The 21,254-nt window shown below is 38.2% G+C and overlaps 1 protein-coding gene across 1 annotated transcript in view; it reads left to right on the top strand.

Annotated features, from left to right (window-relative positions):
- Positions 1-21,254, top strand: part of myo9aa (myosin IXAa) — a 185,454-nt gene that overhangs the window by 21,428 nt on the left and 142,772 nt on the right. Inside the window, 1 exon segment of the mRNA XM_052146821.1 lies at positions 16,390-17,308. Within this exon segment, the coding sequence (XP_052002781.1) occupies positions 16,466-17,308 (843 nt within the window). The 5' untranslated portion in view covers positions 16,390-16,465.

Here is a 21,254-nt window from a genome sequence, read left to right as displayed (position 1 = left end):
TGATTATCTGATGACACAAAGGGGTTGCTGAGAGGTGAGGTTGCTGAGCATAGAAAGTGTTTGAGTGTCGAGCATATTATGTGGAACAATAGAAATGATGGGTTGTGTGCCGTAAGCCAGTAAGAACGCAAGTAAAGTTGTTTAGATGCAGAGTGAAATCGAAGCAATTGGCAAAATCTGCGTGTGCCGATCAAACTTGAATTTTCATCAAAGTATGAATGTAATATAGTCTGTTCACTCATTTGAAGAACTCATTTGAGTAGTCTTGTACATTGCAATAAAAAATATTTTCTAACTATTCTAATGATTAAAATAACAATACAAACTATTTTATCTGCTTAGCCTAGTTTTTTTAAATTAGCCTTCCATTGGACTGTGGAAAGGATTAGGGGTGGGTGAAAATAGATTTCCCGATGTATCGCGATCTTCATTTCATCTTTATCGATTCTTAAATCCCAAGATTGATCTTTTACTCTATTACAATGAGAGGAAATCACTCGTATTTGCAACCAAATTTTGCGCTATGCGACTAAAAATGTATATATTTGGCAAATTGCTGGTAAATGTTTATATTTCACTCACCACTAATTGTTTAAGAGAGTAAAAGTTGTTTTCCGTGTAATGTGTGTCCAAAGACGAGATCCACCCATTTGTCAATGACTAATGTCTCTTCTTTTATTTGTCTCCCCTTTTCTCCCCAATTTGGAATGCCAAATTCCCAATGCAATCTTAAGTCCTTGTGGTGGAGTAGTGGCTCGCCTCAATCCGGGTGGCGGAGGACAAATCTCAGTTGACAGTGGCGTCATTAGGCCTGGGCTTCCTCGGCTTAAGCCCCAGGTCTTTTTGTACTAGTCCCCAGGGTCTTTTGATCAACTCCAATAATATATTTGTACTCCGATTATTTACCATAACGGCATTGCTGCACAATTATATACAGACATCTACTCGCGTGTCTTGCAATCATATGAATGCACCGCTTTGCACGACTCCTCCCCGTGAACTACGTTATAGTGACCATTAGGAGGTTAACCCAACGTGACTCTACCCACCCTAGTAACCAAGGCCAATTGGTTGCTTAGGAGACCTGGCTGGAGTCACACAGCACGCCCTGGATTCGAACTTGCGACTCCAGGTTTGGTAGCCAGTTGACACTTGCTGAGCTACCCAGGCCCCAATAATGTCTCTTTTAATACCTTTTCTGTTCTTTACAGTTGGTTGTTGATCAAAAACAACCAAAAATAAACATAACATTTTTTATAATATGTTTATTATATATAATAGCATTTAAACATTTTATTTGAGTTTCTCTCCTTAATATGTGCTCATGTTTACAGAAATGCCAGGTTTCCTTAAAGAGACAGTACCGTTTTTTTAGCACGTGTTCAACAATTTACATTTACACTTACGTTTACATTTATGCATTTGTCAGACGCTTTTATCCAAAGCGACTTACAGTGCAATTATTACAGGGACAATCCCCCCGGAACAACCTGGAGTTAAGTGCCTTGCTCAAGGACACAATGGTGGTGGCTGTGGGGTTAGAACCTGGGACCTTCTGATTAACAGCCCTGTGCTTTAGCAATTCAATGTAAATACCTGTAAATTGTACAAATTATGCAGTTAAACAATAAACATGCAACAGCATATTTTTATATGCAATTTAATATCCTATTCATTCATTAAATAAATGTGTTCATTTTTAAAAAGCTAAAATGTGACCAAAATGATGAAAAACGAATAAAATATAGTCAAATTAATTTTTTCATATTGAACCTGGTTAGAAGGTTCCTTGTGTAATTCACAGTATTAACTGGGAGAGAATTGATTTCATATGTAAGCAAAAGAGACATTATAACTGAAATATACCCATGTGAATCGATATCGAATCAAAATTGGAATTGAGAGCTTGATTCAGGAAATCTATATGAATACCCAGCCCTAGAAATTATACTTTAAAAATGGGACCCATTTCTATTTTTAAACTAATGGTCTAATGGTCACACCTAGGCTGTCAGCATCTGGATAAGCAGAACTGTATCTTTAAAACTCTTATCTCTTGTTCTTCCACCTTTAAATCTGTGGTGGTTATATTGCTTCCAGTAACCTTGCTTCTAAAGCAAACACATTATGCGCTCCTCAGAAATTGTCTTGACAAGATCGTTGCCGCTCAGGCACTTATTGTGGCTAGCTGTAGGCATGGACTTCATTTTGGGCCAGTAGTATTCCAAGCTATTATCTCTGAACATGTGTGGCTGTTTGAAGGAAGGCCAGGCCTGTAATTACAGACATTTGCGAGGGTAGTATGTCCATGGGGCGAGTTGATACCTGAACCGGTATGCCCTCCCAGCCCTTTTTTACTCCTCTACTCCTGTCATAAATCAGAGGGCCAGCTTCCAGCAGCTCATTATCTGTGTAATTACCTCATCCTTCAGTCCTGCTTTATCTCCAAGAACGCCTGCATGGGCCTTACTGCCCGGCCTGTTCCTAGACCAGACAAACTACTGCGTGAGTTGTGGCGCCCCCTTGCCCTCTTCTGTTTAGGTCCTAGAGTCTCTGATCCCTCCCCTCTGCATGGTCCTGCCTTTTATGATAAATGGTCTGCAGTTATATAGTGCTTTTTTTTAACCTTAGAGGTTACCAAATTGCTTTACACTGTGTCCCAATCACCCATTCTCTCACTCACACACACACACACACACACACACACACACACACACACACACACACACACACACACACTCATACACCAATGATGGCAGAGCTGCCGTGCAAGGCGCTAGCCTGCCATTGGGAGCAACTTGGGGTTCAGTGTCTTGCCCAAGGACACTTTGGCATTTGGAGTCATGTGGGCCGGAAATCGAACCACCAACCCTGCGATTAGCAGCCGACCCGCTCTACCATCTTGTCTTAAAGAGACAGTACTGATTAAGCACGTGTTCTACATATCAATGTAAATACTTTTAAGTAGTATAAATTATGCAAGTAAACAATATAAATTTAACGAATGTATGCAACATAATATATGCAATTTAAAGACAGTAATTGATGAAATATACAGAATTTGAAAATGTTTCTAAAGCTAAAATGCGACCAATTTGATAAACTCATGATACAATATAATTTTCAAAATTAAACTTTTTGAATTGTACTTAGAAGGGTTGCCTTGAAGTTTCCTTTATAGTTAAAAGCATTAGCTGTGATAGATTTTTATTTTTTTAATATTATTATTGTGGCAGGGTGGAGGACGGGGCCGGGTCGTGATCCTACACACCCGGTCCCGTATTAGGCTAATCAAACCTCCGAGAGGGATAAAGGTCGACTGCAGAGGATCGTGCGGGAGAGAGAGAGAGAGATTGTTTACGGACATGTCCGTCATGTGTGTGTTTGTCTTTTAAGTTTATCATTAAAACTATTATTTATATTGTCAAGCCGGTTCTCGCCTCCTTCTTTCCATTGATCCCTTTACAATTATATGTAAGCAAAATGGACATTGTAACAGAATTATACACATGAATCGATATCGAATTGAATTGAGACTGGAATCGAATCATTGACAGGTTATGAATCAGAATCGACTTGGGAAATCTGGATCAAAACCCAGACCTAGTCATGCTTTATAGTAAAAGTGTTGATGTTATTAGATAGCAATGTGTGAGGAACAGAGTGAAAAAGTGTTTAAGATCTAGGGCTGCAACTAACGATTATTATAAAATACTTATTAAATGTTTAATTCAGTAAAGAAATTCACTGCAAAATGTATAATATTGTTATCAAGTGTTTTTGTCTTGTTTTCCATATAAAAGTGTCTAAAAATCCTTAAAACAAGAAACATTTACTTGAGAGGCAACATATAAAATATTTATACTTGCTTTAAGAGAATTTATCTTAAATATACAGTAAGTGTATTTTGTATATACGTGTATGTTATACTTCTGCGAGTGCAGTAAAGACAAAATATACTTATATTCAAGATCTATTCTCTAAAAGCAAGTATAAAACAAAAACCAAGCCAAAACAAAAACACATCAAAAACGTATTATGTTGCCGTGTATAATAAGGGGAAGACTTCCTCTCACATTTCTGTTCACTTCAATCAATCTTTAGCTCTCAAAAAAAAAAAAAAAATCTCTCTTATTAATAAAGCTGCTTATTGCCAATTTTCTTCATGATAAGAAATGCACAGTGATGCACAAAATGCACAATCATATTATGATTCAATAAGTCTTGAGCCATCACGTTATAATCTAGCTGCAGCAAGTGTGTGCTTGAGCGTCCCGTGACAGAGTGTGCATCAGCCGGGTGCAGTTTCAATCTCCCCCCTTAGATCGACATTCACGCAACTCATAGAAGTGGCGCTGACCGCACAGAGTTTCGGAGTTTGTAGTTATTTACATGATCTGCTTCCGTATTATTTGAACTTTAATAAAGCTATACCGCATTAAATATAACTGTGTCAAAGATGAAACACTGGGTTGTTTCCTTTAAAGAGCTCCGGCTCCACTTCTTCCACAATGAGAGTGCTTTACTTTGTATTTTTTGAACATTATAATTTCCTCATTGTTTGCGATCTACATCACCTGAAGCTGTTTGGAAAGTTTAAATTGCACCTGTGATCTCTGTAATTCTTCCTCTCCTCAATCAGGTGTGAGCTGCAGTGCTGCTCTCTTCATGAGTTTAAAGGGATCTCATGTTACATTAACTGATATTCTGCCGTTTTAGTCTTGATTTGTGTGAAAGGGAATAATAGTCGTTGTAGCGCCTCACCAAGTGTTTTTCACTAAGAAGCTGCCACGACAACCACACAAAAATCATTTTGCTACAATTTTGCTATTATAACGGGATTTATTTAGACCAGGTTATTTTTTTTTTTGGTTGCACGTTCATGAGCTTTATAAAAGAAGCTTGTTCACAGGGGTTCAGATGTTCATGCGAAAACTTGCGTTGTTAATCGTTAAAAAGTTTCGGTCACGCACTTAAGAACACGCAATGGAATTTTGGGTTGTTTCTCACCTATGTCTTCAGAAGTCTCGGAATATTGAAATGGAATTCTAATACTTTCATGATACTTTTGGGTCCTTCTCAAGCTTTACAGTGAGTCACTATAAACTGCCATTGTTTTGAAAAGACGCACAAAAATATTTTTTCAAACGTTTTCCTTTTTGTGTTCCACTTAAGAAGGTAATAAGGTATTGGAATGACATAATGGTGAGTAAATAATAACCGTTAAACTATACCTTTAAAAACTTCCTGTCTGATTTTGAAGTTGTATGTGTGTTGAATGTTGTGCAATCACATCTCTAAAGTAATGCATGTTTTCCCTCACTTTATGTTCAGCGTTTTACCCCTCGTGTCTGTATTTTTGGCAGTGGTCCCATGAAACAGTCCTCTTCCTTTACTTTGAAATGAGTTTTTGTTGCAACAGTATATCTTTGCTTATTACCAGCAATAACAAACCCAAGCCCCGAGGCAGAGCCCAGCAAAGGTTTTGTATGTTTAAATGTGTGATTTCCATTTTCCTGCTCTCTTGGAGCATTATGAACTTTACAGTGACTTCTGACCAAGCACTTCTAAAAGCTGCAGAAAATGAGCCCGTATGTTCACGCAGAAACGCATAGTACTCCATGCCTCATTAAACCCTGTTTCAACTGCATGCATACTTCAGTCTCTGTGCTCAATGCTGATTGGTCAGCGCTCCGATCATATGCTCTTATTGAATAGACATTCTTGCTTCCATTATAGAGGATAGCTGCTCCAGTTCTGCTGTGGCAGGAACCATGATGGCAAATGATCTCAAGTGTTAGGATTTGGGACAAAGGCCCATTCCATTAATTGACTCAGGGCATTGCGCTTACCGTGCCATAGACGTGGCAGTGGCATTTAAATGGAGCTTTGTCTCTCAGGGTCTGGCAAATTAGTCACTTTAAGCAGGACTTGGGGGTTTCCTCTGGGTTCAGAGAAGAGTGTCAGGACTGAAGGCCATAACTGGGGACTACATGGCATTTGTGCACTTTTTTGTCTCATTTTAAGTGAGTGAATCTCATGAAAACTTCTCCAGGTCACATTTCACACCAAAATCGCAAAATCATGCTACCTTTTGCGCAAATGACATTTAAGCCTTTTTTTTTAGTACCATAGAGGTTTTTTTTTTTTTTGCATTTTGACAAACAAAGGAATACTTCACCAGAAAAGACAATTTGTTTCCCTTAAACTCATCTTTAACAATGCATATATGTTTATATGTTCATATGTTTAATTATCACTTTTGTTTTTGCCATGAGGGGCAGTCAAGCTTCATAAAGGACAAAAAAAACAATAACAACAAAAACATAGAACCATAAAACCACATTAAAGTAGTAAACTATTTTTCACGGCTTTGGAAGTCTTAATCACTTTTCATGATGAACAAAAAAAATATAATATAGCCCGAAGTTACCATTCATCTTCATTAAGGGCGAAAATGTTTTTTTTCCCATGAAAGGAAGTCATACCCCCAACAAATGAAGTCCATGGAAAAATTAGACCAATTTTTTGCAATTATTCCGCAGTAAGTGTGAATGGTGAGCTTTGAAATTTGAGTGTGAAAAATTGCGGGTGGCTGCCCAATAATGCACCAAAGTATAAGGGGTCAATTCATGCTTTCTATTACCACAGACAATAATTATGACTTGACCCCCCCCCCCCCCGATTGTAACATTTAGCTTGAAATGCATTTACCATGCATTGGTTTGTTTGGAGCAAAAACTGTATTTTCTTATAACCGTTGTTCGTCCCTGACCACAATACATGCATAACTTGAAACCCAAAAAACATTTAGAACAAACTATTTCTCTGCCTTGACTAGGAGTCCCACTTCCAAGGGACGATTTAGACAACTTTACTGCTTAAATAATATATGTATATATATTTATGTATTTCGTTTTTAACTTTAAGAGCCTGCTCGATTTTTAAGTGTATTGTTGTAAACGTGTTTACAAGAAAATTTCACAGCAGAAATGACATCACTTCGTAAGCATCCACAAGGACACGCTACTGAAAGGCCCTCAGTGTGTCCTTGTTCTTGCATGTGATAAATTGGTAACAAAGCGGTCTAAATTCCTCCCAACAGATTCACTGTCTTGATCACATGCCGCAACCCTCACTGTCCATATCAAGTTGTTTAGTTCAGGAATGCCTTTCTGATACCAAACAGCGATTAGAGAATATATTGGCCAAGGATGTCAGCCCTCATAATGTCTGGTACATCTGCTATATCACCCAACCTGTGTTTGGTTGGAAGAAAATGTGCATCTTCTAACTTATTTTTAAATATGTGGTTTCTTTTTCAACTAGTTTAAGGTAGTGAAGTGGTTCCTGGTATCCTCGTGCCATTTAGATGTTTGAGTTGATATGGTAAACAAGGCACAGCATGAGCACAGGCGCAGAATCTTCCTTTAAATCTTCTGCTATCCTTTAAGTAGTGCGCTGACCATCTGCTCTGCTGTGAGGTCCGCAAATCCTCCCGAGAGCTCAGAAAAGTGCACTTCTAATACTCTCCGTATGGCCCTTATGCAATCTGGTCAGGCATTACAGAGTGCACTGAAGTGGAGATGAGTGGGTTTGTGTGTGCATTTGTGCTGCTTTGCAAACTTGATTTGTATGGGAAGGTAAAATGCAGGTTTTGCAATGGAAACCAACTGAAAGATGATCTGTTATTTTACCATAATACTCTCTGAAGTTAGATAAAGGGAAATACAAAAACTACACAAGGATGAGTGTGATGGCATCATTTTCATTTTGGGTGAACTACCCTTTAAAACCTAAAACAATACAGATATTTTAAAAAGACATCCAATAGAGCGTAAAAGTGCCCACCCACTTATCCAGCCATCTTTGTTCCAGGAAATATTTTTCCCATACATTTTTTTCCATTGTAATTTCATAAAAGCCTTCATAAAATTGCTCTTAAAAGCCATGAACCAAACCAATCAGTTCTGCAGTGAATCACAATATTACAAACTTTGATTTGCATCTAAAAGTATTTCAAAATCTGTTAAAAAGACAAACTTACAAGACTGTGTACGTAACGTCTTTCATGAGAGAACTGTCCCATTAAGCATGGCGAATGATGTTATGAAATGAAAATCAATGGAAAAATATAAAGCTATTCCTTTAAAGTTATTGATTATAAGTGTAGATCAATTATATTAGGGCTGTGAATCACTTAAGTTTAATGTAGAGAAACACTGGACATATTTGACTTCACTGTGGCAGCAAAACGCTTTTTTTGCGGAGGAAATCGGAGGAAAATACTCATAAAAATAAAGAGCAAATTAAATTAGCCAAGGTAAGAAATTGTAATGGTTTGTTATTTTAATATTTATTTATAAATGAAAAGATATGTGGCAAATTGCTGTTTAATTGTTTTGTTTTGCCCCATTGTTAAAATTATTATGATATTTTTTTTTAAACTAGTCGCAATTTCCATGACAGCGTTTTTTATTTTTGTATTTTCTGTTTTTTTTAACAAACGAACGTTTATCTTTCATTTGACTTGATTGTGTCATTATCAGCCTATATCGCATTGTTATGCGTAGTCCATCACGTTTTTAACACGACTAACAGTCAATTATTAATCACAGAAATTAGCGTGTTAAATTTCCCAGTCCTAATATATATATATATATATTACGTTTATTGCTAAATATTAATATACAGTGTGTATATATATATATATATATATATATAAAGTTGAGAGTGTAGAGACATCCCGATTGTGTCCTTCGCAGTGTTTCATGGAAATGAGCGATCGCTTAACAGCTCTTTTCCTGCAGTTTTTTTGCTGACGTTCTCTGGTTGGTGACTTGTTTCTCTTTTTAGGATTATGGGTAGTGTAGTTCTTCAACAATAAGTGGAAATAATGCAGACTACTTTAGCAGAAGCCTACACCATTGATTAGCAACCTCGGGGCTCACAGTAGATCTATCTTTAAAGGTTTATTATCGTTAATAATTAATTGCCCTTTGGAATTTTTAATTTTTACTTCTGGAACCAGACTGTTGTGCTCTATATTAAGCCCCTCCCTCATCCAGAATAATTCAATATGCTTCAAATGTTGCTTGTGCAGGTCCATGTGTAGGCCATAGCAGTAACATTAGTGTAGAGAAACAAGAACAGAGGCTGCAGTGAGACCTGTCTCTGCACCTGAGAGCACTGGCTGGGCTCCAGATGTCTGTCTCAGCAGCACATGAGCGGGGCCTCATTGACTCCTGATGAGAGACGGGCACCAGCAGACAGGCCCACGTTGACCTCACAAGCACAAATATATAAAGCCCTGCTCCTCAATTAGCTGTGCTAGTGGAACACCAGAAGCTTTTAATGTTTGATAGGGTTGTCTCAAAACCAACATTTCAGTAGTCGGTACCAATACCAGTCAAATTTCACGATTCTCAAAACCAATTTCGAAACCACAAAAAATAGATAATATGCCATTGAACACACGCATTTAGCCTATTTAACAAAGCACAAATAATAAACTCAATAATGTTTCTCAATTAAGTACACATTGCTTCAGATAGGCCTTCATTCAGCGCTGTGTGAGCAAGTGGCGCCCTCTAACGGTCTAGACTGCATTATCCATTGTACCATAATACATAATTTAAAGGGGGGATTTTGTTTGTTTGATTAAAGTTTTCATTTTCCATGATTTAGTTGATATTTCTGTGTAATTGCTCACATACTGTATGCATGGTTTGAATTTGTAATGTTGTTTTGAACTGGGAATCCATACATTTACATTTATGCATTTGGCAGACGCTTTTTATCCAAAGCGACTTTTAAAGCATAATTCCCAATTAAAACAGTGATCTGATGACAAAATAAGGAAAGTGATAAAATATCGGCCTATAGGGTTTTGTTAAAATCGGTATCGGCCAGCCTAAAAAAATAAATCGGCAGATTTCGTCTGGGCCTAGACATGACGCATGTTTGGACATCTTCATGGAGCACTTCTTAAATCTAGCGTTAAGCACTGCTTTGACCTCCACATGAAAGGCCCTTTAGAGAACATCTTTTTTTGTTTTATTTTAGCACTGGCAGTGTCTAAATATTGAAATGTCATTGGAATTGTCCGTTAATCATTGGGGTCAAGTTTAAATTGTTTGAACTTTGAGAACCGAGTTGCAGCGCTTAACGAAGCGTTACATATGTTTTATGCAACCCCAATTAAAAAAAAGTTTGGGCTGTATGAAAAATGCTAATAAAAACAAAAAGGAGTGATTTGTAAATGATATTCACACCTTGTTATATTGAAAAAAAACTACAACTACACATTATATGATGTTTTACCTTGTGAATTTCATTACTATTTTGTTTGTTCAGTAATTTCAAATCAGATGACCGCAACACACTCCAAAAAAGTTGAGATGGGCAATGTAAGGTCAAATTGTTATAAATAAGTTAAAATAACAAGGCTCTGTGAAACAGGAGGCAATCGTGTCATAGTATATAAGGAGCCTCCAAAAACATCATTCATCTGTAATGGACTTGTCAATTTGCTACAGATTGACAAGTCTTGAATGATCCTTGCTCTTGAATGACTAGGCTGTTTTTGGAGCTTCTTATATGCTATGACACGATTGCCTCACCTGTTTAACATCGCCTTGTTATTTTATCTCCTCAAATTGTTATTAGTCTTAAATTGTCCGTCTCAACTGTTTTAGTGCGTGTTGAAGTCATCTGATTTGAAATGACTACATTTAAAGAAAAAAACAATGAAATTCACAAGGTAAAACATCATATAATGTCTAGTTGTAGTTTTTTTTTTTCAATATAACAAGGTGTGAATATAATTTACAAATCACTCCTTGTTGTTATTAGTATTTTTCATACTGTCCTGGTTTTTGGGGAATTGGGGTTGTACTTATAATCAACAACTTTTAATTCAATAAATATATACAAGCATGCATGTATATACACAGTACATACACACACACACACACACACACACACACACACACACACACACACACACATATATATATACACACACATATACATCCACATATACAGTTTAAGTCAGAAGTTAACATACACTTAGGTTGAAGTCATTAATAAAAAAATGTTAACCACTGCACAGATTTAATATTAGCAAACTTTTGCTAAGTTTTGCCAAATGGTTTAGGACATCTACTTTGTGCATGACACGAGTAATTTTTCCAACAATTGTTTACAGACAGATTGTTTCACTTTAAGTGACTATATCACAATTCCAGTGGGTCAGAAGTTTACATACACCAAGTTAACTGTGCCTTTAAGCAGCTTGGAAAATTCCAGAAAATGTTGTCAAACCTTTAGACAAATGGCCAATTAGCATCTGATAGGAGGTGTACTGCATTGGAGGTGTACCTGTGGATGTATTTTAAGACCTGCCTTCAAACTCAGTGCCTCTTTGCTTGACATCATGGGATAATCAAATAAAATCAGCCAAGACCTCAGAAAAATTTGTAGACCTCCACAAGTCTGGTTCAACCTTGAGAGCAATTTACAAACACCTGAATGTACCACGTTCATCTGTACAAACAATAGTACGCAAGTATAAACACTATGGGACCACACAGCCATCATACCACTCAAGGAGGAGACGCATTCTGTCTTCTAGAGATGAATGTAGTTTTGTGCGAAAAGTGCAAATCAATCGCAGAACAACAGCAAAAGACCTTGTGAAGATGCTGGAGGAAACGGGTAGACAAGTATCTATATCCACAGTAAAACGAGCCCTGTATCGACATAACCCGAAAGGCTGCTCAGAAAGGAAGAAGCCACTGCTCCAAAACCATCATAAAAAGCCAGACTACAATTTGCAGGTGCACATGGTGACAAAGATCTTAATTTTTTGAGAAATTACCTCTGGTCTGATCAAGCAAAAATGTAACTTTTTGGCTATAATTACCATTGTTATGGTTGGAAGAAAAAGGGTGAGTGTTGCAAGCCGAAGAACACCATCCCAACCGTGAAGCATGGGGGTGCTCGGTCGCAAATGGGTCTTCCAAATGGACAATGACCCCAAGCATACCTCCAAAGTTGTGGCAAAATGGCTTAAAGACAACAAAGTCAAGGTATTGGAGTGGACATCAAAAAGCCCTGATCTCAGTCTGATAGAAAATTTGTGGGCAGAACTGAAAAAGCATCTGCGAGCAATGAGGCAAATAAACCTGACTCAGTTACACCAGTTCTGTCTGGAGGAATGGGCCAAAATTCCAGCAACTTATTGTGAGAAGCTTGTGGAAGGCTGCTCAAAAAGAAGGCAATGCTCCCAAATACTAACAAAGTGTATGTAAACTTCTGACCCACTGGGAATGTGATGAAAGAAATAAAAGCTGAAATAAATAATTCTCTCTACTATTATTCTGACATTTCAAATTCTTAAAAATCAAGTAGTGATCCTAACTGACCTAAGACAGCGAATGTTTTCTACGATTAAATGTCAGGAATTGTGAAAAACTGAATTTAAATGTATTTGGCTAATTGGATGTAAACTTCTGACTTGTATTACTATAAGTAATAAGGAAGTGTAAAATATAAGGATAATACTAGGCAGCTCACTAGGTTTTGAAATGGCAAGAGTCTATAGTTTGTTTTACTTCAAACAAAAGCAGGTCTGTGGGTATACAGTAAATTAACTTTTACTTAAACTGTTTTTTTTTTGCTAAATAGGATAGTTTATTTAAGAGATTGATTCTGTAGTTTACAGCATTTTACGAATCAATTGAAAAGTTTTTTCTTGAGTTTATACGAAGTGTTTTTGTAATGAAAAGTAACACTTGGAGACTATTCAGGCATTATGAAGTGTACGGTTGTGAATCACATTGCGTGTCTGTTGGAGAAGGTGGCAACTGGTCATTTTGGCAACGGTCAGATTTTCTGTGTTCGGTTTTAGTGCTGAAAGTGACCCAGTGTGTACCGAGACACAAATCTGTCCATTTTTGATAGCAAGGATTAAATCGGTCTGTTTTAAATTTCTTCCGAACAGTAGCTAATGGATGATATCTGCCTGTTTTTTCCATTATGTAGAACATAAGTAGAACTACTCAATGATCACTATACAAATTACCATTGAAAATAGTAAATGACTATGGTTGCACCTATATACAGTAGATATAAAATGTGCTGTATTTGATTGCTGATAATTAATTTTGTTTTATGGTCGATAACTAATTTGGCTGATAATATACACTCACAGAGCACTTTATTAGGAACCCAATGGTCCTAATTAATACCGGATGTGGTCTTCTGCTTTTGTAGCCCATTCGCCTCAAGGTTTGATGTGTTGTGCATTTTGAGATGCTATTCGGCTCACTACAATTGTACAGAGTGGTTATCTGAGATACTGTAGCCTTTCTGCCAGCTCAAACCTGTCTGGCCATTCTCCGTTGACCTCTCTTATCAACAAGGAGTTTCCATACACACAACAGACACAACATCGTTCACTGTATGTTTTTTATTTTTGGCACCATTCTGAATAAACTCAAGAGACTTTTGTGTGTGAAAATCTCAGGAAATCAGCAGTTGCACTCAAACCAGCCTGTCTGACTCCAACAATCATGCCATGGTCAAAAATCACTGAGATCATATTTTTCCCCATTCTGATGGTTGATCTGAACATTAACTGAAGCTCTTTACCCATATATGCATTATTTTATGCATTGCACTGCTGCCAAATGATTGGCTGATTAAACAATTGCATGAATAAGTAGATGTACAGGTGTCCTTAAATATAAATCCTTATAATTTTATTATTATTTTAAGGCGTAGTTTACAATAATCTTTTTATTAAACCACACGTATCTCATTTTCTTTCACTAGTAGGCCTAAATTGCATGATATGGATGGGTGTTTCTTAAATTTGGGAAAATTCATGCCCCAGGGGGTTGATTTTAGAAATATTACTTTTTACGTGCCAAGAACCGATGGTGCGCCCATTACAGTTGCCGCCATCTTGGATTATGTCATTTGTAATTTTTTACTTCTATTCCTTCAAACATTACCCAATTCTGCCAAGCAAGATCTCAAAATATGATCCAGACTGAGCTGCACGGATTGAATAAATAAGAATTTCGATGTTTGCCTTTGTTGAAAAGTTACGCAAAATCTTAGTTAACAAGCTGGCCGTGAAAACGTATTTGAGACAGTATCTCGGCAACACTTTGTCCTATCAAACCAAAACTTTGTATGCGTCAGGACCATGGTCACATGCAGAGTTTCATGACAGCACAACCTATGGGTCAAAAGTATGCTATTTCTCCTGTATATTTTGAACTGTATGTCCTAAAATCATGAGCTTGGTGTCTATGGATTCTGTGGGTCGTGAGTATTTCAACCATTTCTACCATGGCAACCGTATTGTCGCTCCACCATATTGAAATTTATAAAACATTATATATCTTTTAAATACATTGTCCAATTTTACAGAAACATGGTATGCAACATCAACATCATGTGCTGATGATACTTAGGCAGTTTGGAGACAGTGCCACCTATAGTTCAAAAGATAACCAACACTTGTGTGCTGACTCTAACCTCAGGAAGTCTCTTTGCCACTCAAAGGACATGTCAATTGAGTGGCTCGGTGCATTAAAGCACTGGTTTATTGTTCAAAAAGTCATGGGTGTGAATCCTTGCCTCTTCTGGTGATTTCTGTATTGTGCTTACTGAATAGTTGCTGGGCTTTTCCACAATCCAATTTTTAATGTGATCTCTGTTGAATAGTTACATGAATACAAATTTGATCATGCTGAGTGTCTATGCTTGGCTATTCTTAACATAGTATGTTTCTTTTGGTGTCTGTTAGCCCAGAGGCTGAGTGGACCAGTGGTTAGAGACTAGAGTACCTAGAATAGTCCCCATAGCAAATTTGGGACCTCTAGGATATTGTAACTCCACCCATTACAGTAGCTGCCATCTTGGATAATCATGTTTACAGTTTAAAAGTTTCACATCCTTCAAAATTTGTCTGTTTTGTCCAAACAATGGCTCGAAATAATCTCCAGACCGAGCCGCACAGAAATTATAGTAAAGAATGTTTATTTTCGCCTATGTGCTGCTGTAACTTGTTAACTTTGTTTAAGAGGTCGATGTAAAACTGGATGTGAGGCTGTATCTCGGCAACAGTTTGTCCTATCAAAACAAATCTAGGTGCGCTTCATCAGGATCATGATCTAAGGGTAAATACAAAGTTGGGAGATAGTGCCAACTATGGGTCAAAAGATGAAAAAAAAGTTATTTTTGTCTGTAACTTGTCTTGAACCGTGTCTTAAAATCATGGGGTTGGTGTCTGTGGATTCCTTAGGTCGTGCGTATTTCAACTATACCAATTTTTCTCATGTCAATTTGCTTTGTGCAACAGGTTATTACATCATGTTTTGTGAAGAAGACATATACAGCATTTAAAATGGAATAAATGATGCCTTCCCAGGGCACTTTGAAGGGAAAAACCATAATGATGGCCATGCTAAAGGACCATTAAAAACATACATTTCAGTAAAAAATGACAAAGTATTCAGAATGACTGTTTGATTCAAGCTCCCTGAACTCTGACACTGGAAGGTAAAGTTATAGGAAGCAGGATGATCACTTTTTAATGGAACACACCTATATGTCATGTATATGATATAGGGCAGCCAAAACAAATCTCTTTTATAGTAAGACAGGTATTGACTTGGATGCGCTAAGGTGCGGTAACCCATTCCAGTTGCGAGCCACCACTACGCAATTAGGCATTTAATGTCTCATGCAAATACGAGACGTTTGAACATTTTGAGAGTTTCATTACAGAACACAAAGCCTTTAATACTGGACGTTTCACTTCCCACCAAAACAGGACAGTAGGTGTCCCGAATGGGACATGGTAATTCTGGCCAACATATGGGATGTCCCGGCTAAAACTGGACAGTTGTCAACCCATAGCAGCAACAAACATTGCATATGCCACCTGTCCCGTTTTGTATGTCATTGCCAGTGACGAATGTGTTCATATTTAGATACTGCCCTCATGAAAAACATAAACAATGGCAAAACATCCATTGCTAAACTCTCACTCATGGTAAACATTGAATTGTTACCATGACAATTAATGTGGGCATGCTAGCAAAAGTGACTGCAGTATGAATAGGGGAAAAAAAATCAGATCTGGCCACATATATCTTAGTTTTCTTGCAGAAAAAATTATTATATTCTAGAGAGATCCACAGGACTAAAAGTGCCCAAAGTTGAAGAAACTACCATATACTATATATCAGGGTTATAAAGGCTGTTGGCCACCATGCTCTCTAGATATTGGTATTGGCCACTGGAAAACCCTTTTCAATCAACCACTATTATTTACTCTGTTTCTTCTGTTCCCTCTTTCTCTGGCAGTTGTAATGTCTTGAAGCAGTGTCCGGCCCTTTTTTAAGGATGTGCCGTGAGTGCTGATGGAAACTGCTGCTCCAATATGAGTGTTCATGATGTTGGTGGGAGACGACGCTTTGAAGATTCTGAGTTCACCCTGCGCATCTACCCCGGGGTCATCGCAGAGGGTACCATCTACTGCCCAGTCACCGCCCGCAAGATCACCTCAGCCGCAGAGGTCATTGAGCAAGTCATCAACCGGCTGCAGCTAGACCGGACGAAATGCTACGTTCTAGCGGAAGTGAAGGAATTTGGTGGGGAAGAATGGATCCTCAACCCGACCGACTGTCCCGTCCAGCGGATGATGCTGTGGCCTCGCATGGCCCTGGAGAACCGCTTCAGCAGCGAGGACTACCGTTTCCTGCTGCGCGAGAAGAACCTCGATGGCTCCATCCACTACGGCAATTTGCAGATGTGGCTTCAAGTCACGGAGGAACGACGGCGTATGGTGGAACGTGGCTTCCTGCCGCAACCCTTACCGAAGGACTTTGATGACCTTTGTAACTTGCCAGACCTCAACGAGAAGACCTTGCTGGACAATTTGCGTAGTCGCTTCAAGCAAGAGAAGATCTATACCTATGTAGGGAGCATCCTCATAGTCATCAACCCCTTTAAGTTTTTGCCCATTTATAACCCCAAATATGTCAAGATGTACGATAATCATCAGTTGGGGAAGCTGGAACCGCACATTTACGCGGTGGCGGACGTGGCCTACCACGCTATGCTGCAGCGCAGGCAAAATCAATGCATTGTCATTTCTGGCGAGAGTGGTTCGGGCAAGACCCAGAGCACTAACTTCCTCATCCACCATCTCACAGCTCTCAGCCAGAAGGGCTTTGCTAGTGGAGTGGAGCAGATAATTCTGGGTGCTGGACCAGTGCTGGAGGTAAGCTGAACTAATAATGGTTTTGGTGGCTATTACAGGTTAACACTTAATGATTAATTCATCCAAAGTTTTATAGGTTTTCTGCCAATATGTATTTCCATACCTCAGGTAATCCAAAGCACTTCTTTTTACTGCTTTATTCCGATGGAATACTTTCTTACTCGTGTACTAACCAGGTCCGATGAGATACACCAACAAATCCGATCTCCTCCATGTTAAATTAAGTTTTTGTTGTAACCAGCTGCAACAAGATTTTGTAAGTGGCTTGGTTTCCACTTCTGTTGTTGTGCTTGGTAGCCTAGCTCACAATGAAATCATATTGGTTCAAACTCCAGCTCCACATGTGTTTCATTCTTCTCGAAAACGTCATGGGGGGGGGGGGGGGGGGAATACAATAGAACTGCTCTTGAAGTAGGATTTTCAACTTGGAAACTCGTGCAAAAATCAAAACCAATTGGCACATGTAGATTTTTGCCCATTATCTGCATTACTATCCATTGTGTGCATGCCTGTTTAAGTTTTTAAGTAAAAAAATGGAGAGTAATTAATTATTTAAAATCTCATGTACACACAGGTTTCTTACGTTGTTGGTTTTCTTGAATAAGCTGATTTTTGATAGTTATAAGTATATTGATTCCTCGTGTCATTTTCCAAGTATTGAGCAATGGAATGCGTTTACAGTCCAAGATCTGAGATATCAAGTAGGAATATCCCACATTTGACTTCGAATGGAAAACAGCTAAGCTGTATATTAAAGGAATGTTCATTGTTTAATACAAGTTGAGCTTAAAGCTGAAGTCTGTAACTTATTCTGTGATAACATTTACATTTATGCATTTGGCAGACGCTTTTATCCAAAGCGACTTACAGTGCACTTATAACAGGGACAATCCCCCCGGAGCAATCTGGAGTTAAGTGCCTTGCTCAAGGACACAATGGTGGTGGCTGTGGGGATCGAACCAGCAACCTTTTGATTACCAGTTATGTGCTTTAGCCGACTACGCCACCACCACTCCACAAAAAAAAATACTTAAAAATACTTTCTCTTATCCCAGAGGCTACAGTAAGTAAGCAACTTGTAGGTTAATTGTCTCGATAACTGGAAATACGGTCCCTGTTGTTTCCTCTGTTTGTTTCCTGTGTTGGTATGAGCGACCCGTCCATACCGACGTGATAACATTGACTCATCCAATGGTGCGAGTTGAATGTGGGACTATCCGTTGATCAACAGCATATCGGTGGCGTAATCAGAAAGCAAAAGTTTAGCATTTGTAACAATGTTGATGACCACAAATATTATTTTGACTTGTACCTCGTTTATATATATATATATATTACGTTATAGTGTTACGTCATCATGGCAACAATGTTGTAATATTGGATATAATTTACACTGATAAAATTTAGTGATTTTATCACACTAAAATCATGTTAAAATGGACGTTTATGTCTTGTTTTTAAACCGTGTATTTTAGTGTGTTAAAAGAGTGTATTTCAGCATTCATGGACTGTCTGCATTAACTTACATTTTAAGCTTCTTACTGTTACCGCAAGTTTTGCTGATGTTTTTATTTTTATTATTGTAATCCGCATTATGCCACAAATAATACTGATTGAGCTAAACTTCTATTGTACCCATAAAATCCCTTTAAACAGCAAACTTTATAAATGGCTGTGATTTTTGTCACTTATCATTGTCGTTTCCGTTTTCAGTGATGATCAAAAACAATCTGACATACTTGATGCTTGCTTACTTGAAACTTGTTGTATCACACCTGATTAAGACATGGTGTTAGACAGATTACTTCTTTTGCTCTGTGTGTGTGCTTGTGTGCATGTGTGTGTGTGTGTGTGTGTGTAATGGGCCAGATTTGCCCTGGTTCATCTCTGAATCCTGATTTTTGAATGAGAAATCGGCTGTTACGCAACATTGCACTTACAATAAGCAGAGTTATTGTGTTGTGTTTGTGGGTTAGTCACATTCTTTCATGTACGATGTGACCTACATAATGCCCAAGAAGAATAGCTTAGCAAGTCATACACATTATATGTATGACACAATGTAACAGAAAGAAAGAAGCTTTGAGTTTAAAGCTGGTTTTGTGGATTCTAGTGATGCCAGTCATTCCTCTCTGTCTTTGTCACTGAGGAAGCGCAAGTTGCTGTTTTGATAACATTATTGCAGATACTGTACTTGGACTCACAGAACAGGTATTGCTTCAACGTAGTTTGGTGTCATGATGTAAAGTTCTTGTGTTTAAGGTTTACCTTTGGGTTCATTTACTGGAACGGTGGAAGTGTTAAAGTTAAAAATTAATTTCAAAGGAATTCATATGTAAACATTAATAAATCAATAAGCCACGAGAGGCTATGGTAAAATAACTAACGTATAGCCTCTCATAGCTATTTGCTTTTAACAAAAGTACATTAGCGCTCTGCCTGCTGTCATCTGCTACAAATACAGTGTGCGATGCTCATGATGGTGTTTGCTGTGTATGAGCCAAGGATCTCTGAAAGGTCTTTGTCAGCACAACGATGCCTCACATTTGAAGCACGTAGCACATGCAAACTATATATTTATCTCATTAAATCGCAGCTTTTGCGGTTAAATCATTTCACTATGATGTGATTTAAATTTGTGTGCTGAATGTTTACGTAATGACATTCATACATCCGATGGTGTCCGTTTTTGGTAACAGAGCATTTTTACGAGCACGAGTAAAAGTACATGAGCTCCTTATCGGACCCGATTTCTATGCCGGTATCGGGACATCCCTACTACTTGAATGTTTGCATATATGATAAATGTGCTATAACATAAAAAAAATGGTTTCTATACTTCTATTCAACCATTTTGTATAATCAAAATTTGTATTTTTTTTAAAAAGAAATGTATTTGATTACATCATTCGTAATGCATCATGGGAGTGTAGTTCATTGCCTCATTAAAGACATTAAGTACACAGTTTTGTATAGAGCTGGGTATCGTTACCGATATCTTGACTTTGATACCGGTTCCTAAACGATTTTCAGTTTGTTGACTTTTTTTACAGACTCAAAGACTCATCTCCTGAGCCTTCTGGTCTCCTCATTCAGGGGCTATAACATTAATGTGAAGAGGGAAAAAACAAAACAAGAAAGCTAATCTGTTAATTCAGCCAACACTAAGGATGAGCACAGTTTAACCAGATAACTAATTTAATGTGAGTTAAACTTGATCAGTTACTGTCAACCTTAAAGCATTTTTAGCATCGATTTAGCTAGCGATCTATAGCCATACATCCAAACCTTATCTAACGTTACGTAGGTCCCAGTTTATAGGACTATATCACAGCGCACAGAAACGTTTTAACAAGTACACAAAATTTAACAAGTACACAAGCATGTACCACTACAAGTTAGCCGATTTTGTTTGTTGGTTTGTTTGCTAAACGTTAAACCTTACTTGTCGGAGTCCCAGTCATAGCGCCACTGCATTCATCAGTAGTTTGAGGAGGACTTGTGTGGTGGGCATGTTCAAGGAGGACTTGTGTGGTGGGCATGTTCAGGGAGGACTCGTGTGGTGGGCATGTTCAGGGAGGACTCGTGTGGTGGGCATGTTCAGGGAGGACTCGTGTGGTGGGCATGTTCAGGGAGGACTCGTGTGGTGGGCATGTTGAAGGAAGCTCTGTGGCAGGACGCTGAGAGTATGACTGCACCGGCTCGGTCTTACAGTCGAAGACGGAGCAACTTTCTGCTCTTAAGTTTATTCCGTGCACTGTCAAGTACTTCATCAGATTCGTCGTGTTGCTGATCTTGGCAGCAATTATCTTGTTGCAAATATTGCATTGTGCACTGTTGGCATCGAGCCTGGTGAAATGTAGTCACACTTTAGACATTTTTGGTTTCTCGATAGTTTAGAGGCAGTTTGGTCGGTGCCTAAAATGTATCGAACTCGATACCCAGC

Source organism: Xyrauchen texanus, chromosome 2 (genome assembly GCF_025860055.1).
Source record: "Xyrauchen texanus isolate HMW12.3.18 chromosome 2, RBS_HiC_50CHRs, whole genome shotgun sequence".
NCBI lineage: Eukaryota > Metazoa > Chordata > Actinopteri > Cypriniformes > Catostomidae > Xyrauchen > Xyrauchen texanus.
The sequence above is the reverse complement of the archived record's forward strand: the minus strand, read 5'-3'. Positions and strand labels throughout refer to the sequence as shown.